This window comes from Diplotaxodon limnothrissa, linkage group LG15, assembly GCF_057381915.1.
Source record: "Diplotaxodon limnothrissa isolate DT_005_m linkage group LG15, D_limnothrissa_male_GT1.1, whole genome shotgun sequence".
Lineage (NCBI taxonomy): Eukaryota > Metazoa > Chordata > Actinopteri > Cichliformes > Cichlidae > Diplotaxodon > Diplotaxodon limnothrissa.
Genome location: NC_140610.1, coordinates 18,592,364 through 18,603,712, shown reverse-complemented (window position 1 = coordinate 18,603,712; position 11,349 = coordinate 18,592,364). Strand labels below are relative to the sequence as shown.

Sequence of the window (11,349 nt, the reverse complement as noted above, 5' to 3'; positions counted from 1 at the left end):
AAAAACTGCTTTAAAGGACCCACCCAGTGACTAAGCCGACCAACGGTGTGCCTGAAGCAAAACAATAAAGCACACATTAATATTACTAAATTACACTGCTGTTCACATTCATTATAACCTGCATCACAACTAGGTCCTTCTCTAAAACTAAAAAATAATGACTTGAAATATTAATCTTTTAAACTAAGACACTTTTCAAGCCCCACCGGCGGCCTATATTAAACGGTACTCTTGCGCCCTCACCGGTCAGTCATCGTAATAGATTTTGTTGATTGCACTTGTATGTATGTTGCGGTTGACGCTTTACTAAAGCTTCAGGTGGAAATGGCAGTCACTCGTGCAGCAGGTGTTTTCTCCAAGTTTGCAACAGGCAAACACCCTTTATTGTCAGGTATATCTAAAATCACTCATCTTTTGTTGTTGTTGTTGAAGGTACTTTAATTAAATTTTTGTCGTTTTAATTTACTCTTTGTCGAATTTGTACTCGATGGTAGCATTTGACCTCAAGCTGTTAGTGGATAACTGAAAATATAATAACTCAGAATTTGCTTTTTTTTCTTGAAAAATTACTCAAGTGGTTTAAAAAAAACGTTGTAAAGGGAGATATTTTTCAAATGGAACTGTGGGTAAAACATTTTTAATTACATTAATTATTAAAAGCTGGCATATAATTAGATATTCTGCACGGACGTTAGTAACGCCTGTGTTTACTGTCTGTTGTAGTAAAAGGTTTAATGTTAGAGTTTTTAGTTTTTTGGTGATAACAGCATACAGGGCTGCAATACTAAGTTACTGTCTTAATTTCTGTCTTTCTGCTCAGTCACGACTAACTTTAGCAGAATTGTATTAACTTGTTCTTTTCCTTATGTTAGGGGAAACTTGTCCTAGAGGAAAGTCAAGGGCCTCTCCTTTTTATTCAGGAGCACTCAAAATTCTTATTGCCTCTTTCTGCTCTTAGGTCATGCCAGACGGATTTTCTCTGTATCATCACATTTGGCAGGTAAAGAGGGTTTTGATGATGATCGGTGCACCAAATACCCAAGAGTACACTCACATCCATCACAAATCGGTGGTTTACTAAAGAACCAACGATTCTTTAGTAAAGGTTCAGCTGTATTAATTTAGTGTGGTCTGTGTTCCCCCAACATCCATGTGCTATCTTAAACAAAAGTAATATTCATATAGTGTTGACTCATTTAGATGAACTGTTTGCATACTTTAGTTCTTGTTAAAGATTAGCAAAACAGGTTTTTGCACAGCTGTTCTGCAAACATTTATCTTTAAAATCTGCATTGTACTTTCTTTCCTATCTTGTTATAGCTTGACTTGTTACTGCTCATTATAGTTTACGAGAATAATGTGAAACTATTGGTAACAATGTTGCTCCATTATGTTTCATTAGCATATGCATGCACAGTACAAGCAAAACAAGGCTGGAGTGTTAAACCAAAGTCTTTCTACAAGCAAGTCCCATTCCTCAGAGGTCATATCAAAGTGTCTCTCAGTAATTATTTGGGCAGTTAATTTAGATAATACTTCAAAATAAAGTTTAAATTCAGTGCTTAAGAACATGAAACTGTATGCATGGAATTGCCTAAATCTAATAAAACAGATTAAAAGTTGTAAAGGGAAGTAAAGTTTTATAAAAAAAAAAAGAAACTTAAGCGTTACAAAATTCTCACTTTTTTTTGAGTAAAATATCTGCTTATACAAAAAAATATTATTGTAATCTATCTCATTCTTTAATTGCTGTTTTCTCTTTTTTAGCTCATAAACATATCAGCTTCGAGTACAAGGACGATGTGGCTGTTATACGATTCAATGACCCAGCATCGAAGGTGTGTGCGTCTGTTTGTGGATATGAAACAGTACACGTCTTAGAGAGAGATTAAGTTTGTAACAGTTCTGACTACATGTTTCACTCTTGAAATGACATAATTTTGTTGTTTTGTGTGTGTAGGTGAACAAACAGTCTCTGCAGTTGCATGAGTTGGCTGACGTGTTGGGAGACATCTGGCTTTATAGATCTTCAAAAAGTGTTGTCCTCATTTCAGGCAAACCCGGCTGTTTCCTTGCTGGAGCAGATAGCAAGTAGGCTTTTGAGGGCTTTCACAGTCTCTGATGTGTGTGGTGTATTTTGTGTTGCTTTTTGTTTTGTTTGTTTGTTTTGTAAGTGTAAAAGTGCAAATAAACCAGGACGTATTTTACGAAAAAAGTCAAATGGATCAAATTTAATATGCTTAATTGAAAAGTGAGTAATTTATCTTGATTTTTTTTCTTTTCTTTGCTCTCAGTATGCTTCAGTCCTGTACAACTAGTGAGGAGGTCGCCAGTCTCTGTGAGGAAGCTCAGAAGTTGTTTAGGAGAATTGAGCAGTCTCGTGTCCCCATTGTCGCCGCTATCCATGGCTCATGCGTGAGTCGAGGCCTTGAGGTACAACAGTTTGTGTCAAAATGCCAATTTGGCTTAAAAAATGGGCAGTAACTCTCAGTTTTGTAACTTTTCTGTAGCTTGCAACAGCCTGCCACTACAGAATTGCCACGAAGAGTAAAGAAACAGTCCTGGGGACTCCGGAGGTCATGTTGGGACTGCTGCCGGGAGCAGGTGGCACTCAGAGACTACCTAAAATGGTATAACTGCACACACTCATATTAATCAGTTCCTCAGTGAAAGTCTTGAAAGCATTGCTGCAGTCTTGTGCTAGTGGCTACTGCAGTACACAGGAGTATAATAAGGTCAAGACTCTCACTTGGGCCAATACCAGCTCACTGTCTTCAATTCTGCTTGTTGCACATGTTTAGGTGGGTCTCCTGGGAGCTTTTGATATGCTGCTGTCAGGCAAGAACATCACAGCAGACGAAGCCAAGAAGATGGGTCTAGTGGACCAGCTTGTGGACCCTCTGGGTATGTTATACATGTGGCATTTCTTCAATGAATGTACCGTTTTTCTGTTGTAATCTTAAGGGAGAGGGTGGTGGGGAATTAAACTTTTTAGCAGCTCAAGACTGAGCCTTCAATTAGTGACATGTTTCATTTTTCTCTGTGCTTCTTTTATATTTATATTTCAGGTCCTGGTCTGAAGTCTCCAGAGGAACGAACGATGGAATACCTTGAGGAAGTTGCAGTGGGTGTTGCCAATGACTTGGCCAACAAAAAGATTCCCCTTACTAGGGAAAAAAGATTTAGACTGAGTGAGTGAACTCGTGTTCAGCCCAGTTGTCTTTATACCGCCAAGGATTTGTTCCATGAAATCATTTGCAACTGGCTTGTTTTTTCAGTCCCAGCGGTTGGGGCCACCAACTGCAGTTTCTTGAATGGCCACTTGAGGCCGACTCCAAAAGAAAGTCAATTCCCAAAGACTAAATTTCAAAATGTTCGGCCATACAGCAGGGAAAAAAATGCCCACAGGTAGTATAAAAAATGTCTTTGGTCTCTTCAAACAAAAAAAAAAAATTACTAACACATTTCAAACCGGTGATTAATTCTTTCCCTCTTCAGAGGTATTTACTTAGTACTTAGTTCCTCCTACGCCGAGCGGCGCATCGGGCAGCTAGTGATCTCCATCGATGTCGGTCAGCAGCGACTGCTTCAGCTTCGTCCCAGGCAATGTCGACAGTTCTCAGATCGTCCATAAATGTTCGACGCCATGTGATCTTTGGTCGGCCTTGCTTTCGCTTGCCAGTGCGTGGACGCCATGTCATGGCAATCTTAGCTGGGCGATGAGGGGGTAGGCGTAAAATATGTCCCGCAAAGCGAAAGCGCCTTTCTGCAACAACATCGGCTAATGGGCAGGTGCCTGCTCTTCGTAGGACCTCCTCATTTGTTATTCGGTCCCGGTAGGAAATTCTCAGGATTCGCCGCAAGCCACGTTGTTGAAGCACGTTCAGGTGTTGAATAATTGCACTTGTTGAGTGCCAGGTTTCACTAGCGTAACGTGCAGTAGGGAAGACTATAGAGTTCAGTAGTCTGATCTTGACCCTTACATTCAGGGAGGTCGAGTTCCAAATAGGTTGGAGACGTCGCAGGACACCAACTGCCTTCCCTACTCTGGCGTCGACATCCCGATCAGAGACCCCGTCATTCGAGATGATGCTGCCAAGATATGTAAAATTCTCCACCTCTTCAGCACGTTGTTGGTTGATCATGACAGGAATGCGGGCACGTGCATAGCCAACTCGGAGTACCTTGGTTTTTTTGGCACTGATTCTTAATCCAACTTTCGTTGCCTCCCTCTGCAGGGCCGCGGTCAACTTTTGGAGGTCTTCCTGAGTCGAGCCCAGCAGGGCGATGTCATCTGCGAAGTCCAAGTCAGTGAGATTACGCGCTTCGTGCCAGGGCACACCGATGCCAGCTTGGTCAACTGATCGTCGCATGATGAAGTCAATTACCAACAGGAAGAGGAAAGGGGATAGCACGCATCCTTGTCGGACGCCAGTATTGATCTTGAAGAAGGCTGTGCAGCCGTCATCCGTCCGGACGCAGCAACGGGAGTTGGAGTAGAGACAACGAAAGGCATCTACAAACTGCTGAGGGACTCCATAGTGGCGTAGGATAGCCCATAGAGTCGGCCGGTAGACGCTGTCAAAAGCCTTCTCGAAGTCAATGAAATTAATAGAAATCTTCTTTTGGTATTCCAATGTTTGTTCAATGATCATGCGGAGGGTGAAGATTTGCTCGACGCATGACCGGCCACTCCGAAACCCAGCCTGCTCTTCTCGCAATCGTTCGTTCACAGCGTGTCGTAGCCGATTCAAAAGAGCGAGGCAAAACACTTTCCTGGGTACCGACAGCAACGTGATGCCCCGCCAGTTGTTACAGTCACCCAAATCACCTTTTTTTTGGAAGTTTGATAATGGTGCCTTTTGTCCAATCATCGGGTACATGTGATGTTGACCAGCAGGCGTTTAGGAGTCTTGTAAGGGCGGCTTCAAGATGGGGTCCACCATACTTCAGCATTTCGGCGAGGATTTCGTCCAGGCCTGCGGCCTTTCCACTCTTGAGGAGTCGGATCGCTGTCTTGACTTCAGTGATGCTGATTTGTCCGATATCGACAGGAAGAAGATCCATGGAAGGTGCCAGGTTTTCGGCCTCGAACCGTTGGGGTGGCTCAGGTTGGTTCAGAGTATCGCGGAAGTGTTCGACCCATCGTTGTTCTTGTTCAGCTGCAGTAAGAAGGACACGTCCATTTTTGTCTCGGATTGGAACACCGCGGCCACCACGAGCCCCAGTTAGATCTCGTACAATGCGATATAAGGTTCGGGTATCGTTCCGATCGGCTGCTTCTTGGGCTTCGATGCCTTTAGCTTCGATCCATTCACGCTTGTCACGCCGGCAGCTGCGTTTGACCTGTCGGGCAAGGTCTTGGTAGGTGGCCATGGCCCTCTCACGCTGGTCTGCAGAAGCATGTGGGTCAAAGGCCACCTGGTCCCGAACTGACTTTGCCAAGCGACGTTGATCTATAAGTTCCCATGAACGGTCGGAGATCCAGCGCTCCTTAAAGCCGCCCCGTCGGCGACCAATCTTCGATTCTGCTGCACCGACCACAGCCTCTTTTAGCTCATCCCAGAGAGTATCTGGATTTTTGTTGTTATTTCCTTCCGCAGCAAGGAGCTGGAAGCGGTTTCTCAATTCGAGTTGAACTCCCTGATTCAGTCGATACTGAGATTCACTTGCTGTTTCCGTAGCAATTGGAGTTTTTACAGGGTGGGGTTGCTAGCCCCACGCCCAGCCCTCCTCCTTTCTCATCCGGGCTTGGGACCGGCAATGGCAGAGTCTTCAGAGGTTTCTGTCATATTTCAGGCCTGAACAAAATGAATGGGTGTGCATCAGAATGTAGTGATAACCTCCCATGTACCCTTAATGGCGAGTACGCTGCCTTACTAGTTCCCTTAGAAAAACCTGCAGCCCATTTTAGTGGTTGTCAAACCACGTCTTTATTGATTTTACATTAAGGTGTCAAAACACACCATTGAGAATTCAAGGAGGTTGTCAAATTTCAGTTTTATCATTTAAAATTTTAACTGATAAACTGTCTATGGTATCTTCTAATTGGCAAATACCAGCTGTACACATTTACACAACAAAAAATGAAAACCTGTCACTGTAAACGTGTGTGTGCAGAGCTGTGGGACGCAGTCACGGGCCTGGGTCCAGTGAGGAAGATCATCTACAGCACTGTCACTAAAAGAGTCCAGAAACAAACTAAAAACCTCTACCCTGCTCCGTTCCAGATTATTGAGGTAAAGAGTACACTTATGGGTGAAGATAAACACATTAGCGCATGATGTTGCTGCTGAGTGTCTCATGCTGTCTTATTTTAATGTGCAGTGTGTTAAAACTGGCATAGAGCACGGCAGTAACGCAGGTTATTTGGCTGAAGCTCAGGTGAGTTGGACTAACAGAATTTTTTTTTTTTTTCTCAGTCAGATGGATTTAAAAAAAAAATCCTCCTGGCCTTTTGGTAGATGTCATACATGTGCTGCATTTTGACCATTGTGACCTTTTGTGTTTTGCTGGGTGTTTTTTCTGTTTTGTTTTTTCACTCTGTAGTTAGTGTTGGGAAAAGAGCAGAGTTTGGGTTACAACAGGAACCTTCCTCATTCATCAAATGATGAATGTGGAGTGACAGACTCCTCTCACTAATGTCATAAGTATGTGCATAAAGCCCCATCACCAATGAACACCTTAGGCCTAAACGAGTCATGCCAAGAGCTTTGACAAAATGGCATTAATTGATGTCCCGGGAATGAGAATGGGCTGCTTAACAGTTTAGGCTTGTGGGTTTCATTGATGACTCTATAATCAAGTTTTTGGATTTGTTGTTGTTAAAGAGACTAATTGTATTTGTTAAATTCTTGTTGCTTTTAACCCTTCATAGAGCTTTGGTAAGTTGGTGATGACTTCTGAATCCAAAGCTTTGATTGGACTTCACAATGGTCGTTTGTTGTGTAAGAAGAACCGATTTGGTCCCCCAGAAAAGGAAGTAAAGTAAGAACTGTAAACAGGGGTGATTTATGTTGCCATATACATTTGCTGTCTATATACAGTTGCCTCAGCGATAGTAGTAAGACACCTGTACAAAATGTTTGCAACAGAAAGCTGGCCATTCTGGGTGCAGGGCTAATGGGAGCAGGTATAGCACAGGTATCTGTAGATAAAGGCCTCACCAGCATCCTAAAGGACACCACAGAGGATGCCATCAGCAAAGGATATGAAAAGGTTTATAAAAGGTAATATAAACGCATTCTATATTATTTATTTATTTTATTTATTGAAAAATAAAAGTGGCTTTACAGTTTGAAGTATTTTTGTTTGTTTGGGGGGTTTTTTTTTTTCTCCTCAAAATGTTCTTGATCTTCAGTTTCGACACCAGGGTGAAGAAGAAAGCCATGATATCATTTGAGCGTGACGCCATTATGTCTAATCTGTCGATTCAGACGGATTACTCTGGTTTTGAGTCTGCTGACATGGTGATAGAGGCTGTGTTTGAAGACCTCAACATTAAACATAAAGTCCTCAAGGAGGTGGAGGCAGTGAGTGCAGTTTTGCTTGAACTACTCTGTCTTTAACTGTTTTAGTTAGAGGTGGTTAAATTGGCATTGAAAATGTATTACAATAAATGGGCATCTAAGAACTTCTAAATTACTTTGAGCAAGAACTGGTGCAGAACTAACCTGTTTGGAGAAATCTCGCCTTAATTTAGGTTTTAACTTGAGAAAATTCTCAGGCCAACCCAAAGTAACTGTTAAAGAACTTAGTGGGATTGATGTAGATGAGGCTTTCCTTTTCTTGTTTGGAGTTTCAATCATTTTTGAGAAGCTTTTGGTTGCATGCAGGTAGTATTATGTCATTATTATTCTAGCATAGCTATATTAGCTGTTTAACAGTTATTTTCTGTCTAAGACTTATTTGCATTACTAAGTAATCACTGGCATGTGGAATGTGAATTCACTAGCTGACTATGGCTATCTTGGCTGCTACTGCTACTTTCCAGAATAATGTCCAGATAGCTAAAGTTATAAGGAAATGTACTCTTCCCCCTCCCGCCCAGGTTACCCCACCACACTGCATATTTGCGACCAACACCTCAGCTCTACCCGTCAGAGACATCGCTGCTGCCAGCAAACGCCCTGAAAAAGTCAGAAATGCATGCTCCAAACTTTTACTTTCAACATATCTTCAGTGTTACAGTAATTTAAAAAAAATGTAATGTTGATTCATGCTTGCACAGTTGAGTTCTACCTTAATTTTCACTTGACTTTCTTGGTGATTATTATCGTGGCTTTAAAATAATGGCTTCTCAACATATTATTAAGAATCTTTATTTCCTGTGTGATGTTTGACCAATTTGCATATGTGCCTGTGCAGGTGATTGGCATACACTATTTCTCCCCAGTGGACAAGATGCAACTGGTGGAGATTGTCACCACAGATAAGACATCTAAGGACACGCTGGCTGCTGCTGTCAGCGTGGCCCTGAAACAGGGAAAGATTGTCGTCACTGTCAAGGTGATGGCAACTCTGAAAGTGTTCTTCAGTCAGTATTTCAGCCTATGTGAATCTTATTTTCATCTTAGTCATTTTGCTCATTGTTCTATTATATCTTGGTGCATGTCTCCATCTTGTGTTGCTCTCTTTCTGCCTCGAAACCCACTGAACTACAGGATGGTCCGGGCTTTTACACCACGCGCTGCATGGGTTGCTTGCTTATGGAGTCTCTGAGACTTCTTCAGGTAATCAAAGACTTGGAGAAATAATAGTGTTGCCAATTTTTCCCTGCTAAAGAAATGGTTGAGCATCAGGTCCCAGTAATTATTTAAAGCATTTATTTTTATCTTTTTACATTTGCTTTAAAATAACCCACATTTTGTTCCACAGGAAGGTGTGACCGCAACAAAAAGCGATTTCCTGGCAACAAGCTTTGGTTTTAATGTCGGACCTTTCGCAGTCACTGATGAAGTCGGTGTTGACATAGGATTACATATTTCAGAGGTAATCTTTCACTTACTTTGTTGATTTAGATTTTTGGGACAGATGGGATTTTGTATTCTGTGTTTATTGTTGGATTTAGATGCTGTGCAAAGCCTTCGGTTCCCGTTATGAAGGAGGAAGCCTGGAGATTGTCAAGACCATGTTGGAAAAAGGCCTCAAAGGTTAAAACATTTCACATTAAAATAGGGGCATTATCACTCACTACTAATTTGTCACGCACTCATGCCTAAGTATTGGAATTGATGAGAATTTAGCGATTCCGATTGCATTAGTGATATTACTGATTTTTACTATTTGATTTGATTCTTTTATGGATTTTCATTCTGTTCTCTGACTTCGCTTTGAGACTCATCACCACCTTAAAGCAGCATATCAAAGACATTAAATTTTTTTTAAATGAATTGCATTTTGAGTGGTCAAATGTAAAGTCAGACATCGTCTACCTACATCAGTTTTACATTCAGAAAAGTCAAATGGACTCTACCATGAACTCCTAAGAAGAAAGAGAGGTTACAATGGACACATTTGTTAACTGCTGATAAAAGTGATGTTTGTGTTCTGCCTTAGCTAAGGAGATGATGCTGAAGTGTGTTCCAATTTATGACTTCTTGGGCTGGAGCCTATCCCAGCTGTCTTAGGGCAGACTTAGTTTAAATATTAAGGGTTAAGAATATCATTGAGATGAATTTTTCTATAACAGGAACTGTTACCCTAAAATGGTGACTTTAATATAATCAAAAATGGATTTATCTTGCTACCTGATTTCTAAAATCTAACCCTGTAAGGGCACAGGTTTCTAAGACTGAGGAACACGTTTGAGGATCAGCTTACCATTCACACAAACACGATTCTAATGCTTTATTTTTAAATTATAGGTTGTAAATCTGGAAAAGGATTCTTTCTCTATGGAAAGACTAAGAGTGTGAATCCTGAAGTAGAAGAAATTCTCAAGAACCATCAAGTGACTGCTCCCTCTGCAATGTAAGAAAACAGCCTCTCGTCTGATCTACTAATTGCCCTGTTCTGATCTGTCTCTCTGAAGTTATGTGTTTGCTGCAGTTCTTCAGAATACGACATGCAGTACCGGCTGCTGTCTCGCTGCATAAACGAGTCGTTAATGTGTCTCCAGGAGGGAATAATACAAAGCCCTCTAGAAGGAGACATTGGAGCAGTGTTTGGATATGGGTTTCCTCCCATGCACGGTGGTATGTCTCCAACATTTGTATACTTTTGAACTAGATATTTATATTAGTAAACTGATGGTTATCGATTGTGTTGGTGCTAATCGACCTTTTGTTATTCCTACATTTATCAGGTCCGTTCAGATTTGTTGACACATTTGGTGCAGAGCGCCTTGTGAGCCTCATGAAACGTTTTGAGGATGTTTATGGAAACCAGTTTACACCCTGCCAGCTTCTACTAGACCACACCAAAGACCCCAGCAAAAGGTTTTACCAATCATCCCCCTCCCTGCTTCAATACTAAAAACAACTTAGCGTTTTGAGAGAGGGACTAGTAGTCCCCCCTTTGGTATGTCTGAACTGTTAGAGCAGCAAATATGTCTTCTAAGATCAAACTAAAGGAATCAACCTAAAATAATCCAAGGAAAGATTTCAGAATAAGGTAACAGCTCATTTATGAAAATAAGCTGCTATTAAAAAATAATTGTATAACTACAAACAACATTTCTAGGAGACCAAATGGTCTATTATAACTATCTACCAGCTTTACAGATTTCCGCTTACATCATTTATATAATCAGAAAGTGATACTTTCATGTATTATGTGTTATGGCTCAAGTGGGTGTGACCACCAAACTTTTTTTTTTCATCTTTTTGGGGTGTTTTCTTTCTTTTAATTTATTTATATTTTTTTATACAAATTGTGGTAATGTGTCCAACCTCCCCTGACCTATGCTAAATTAGCCATAACCCATTTTGGCCCGCAACATGACCAAATGAAGCCCAGATGTTGCAGCTATCTGGATTCTATCTGGCACCAGTGTTAACTCAAACTCCCAACAACCAAAATAAAAAGTGAAGGTTGCATTAAAACATCAGGTGTCATTCGGTTTATTTTTTTGATCTCTCCTTTATTTCTTCAGTGGCTTTGTAGTTACAAGATTGCAGAGTAGATCAGTATTACATGAGTGTAGTAGATCAGAGTGAAACTTTACTTCAGCTTTTGCCCTGGCTGAAACCCATCAAATCTGGGGATAACAGTAAAAAAAATTACAGGTAGTGATTCACAACAACATAAATTGCATTGTCAGTTATTTGGATCATTTGGATGATCTTGCTTTGTGATTGCCCTCAGTGTAGCCAGTTATATTACAATACTGTCCTCAGGATACACCCC

General features: G+C 41.1%; 1 protein-coding gene across 1 annotated transcript; it reads left to right on the top strand.

The window, feature by feature from the left end:
• Window positions 1–282: 282 nt before the first annotated feature.
• Window positions 283–10,476, top strand: hadhaa (hydroxyacyl-CoA dehydrogenase trifunctional multienzyme complex subunit alpha a). Its single transcript, XM_085372261.1, has 21 exons — window positions 283–391; window positions 959–1,000; window positions 1,768–1,838; window positions 1,961–2,091; window positions 2,295–2,433; window positions 2,511–2,630; window positions 2,802–2,904; window positions 3,069–3,191; window positions 6,121–6,239; window positions 6,328–6,384; window positions 6,878–6,987; window positions 7,095–7,229; window positions 7,361–7,532; window positions 8,051–8,137; window positions 8,368–8,508; window positions 8,664–8,732; window positions 8,878–8,991; window positions 9,071–9,152; window positions 9,867–9,972; window positions 10,051–10,196; window positions 10,307–10,476. Exons 1-21 carry the CDS (start codon window positions 283–285, stop codon window positions 10,474–10,476), a joined length of 2,346 nt encoding a protein of 781 aa, XP_085228387.1.
• Window positions 10,477–11,349: the final 873 nt, after the last annotated feature.

Coding starts and splice junctions, on each gene's coding strand:
- hadhaa (XM_085372261.1), top strand. CDS start 283: ATGTATGTTGCGGTTGACGCTTTACTAAAGCTTCAGGTGGAAATGGCA. Junction 1,001..1,767: donor TGTATCATCACATTTGGCAG/GTAAAGAGGGTT, acceptor TCTCTTTTTTAG/CTCATAAACATATCAGCTTC. Junction 2,092..2,294: donor CTTGCTGGAGCAGATAGCAA/GTAGGCTTTTGA, acceptor CTTTGCTCTCAG/TATGCTTCAGTCCTGTACAA.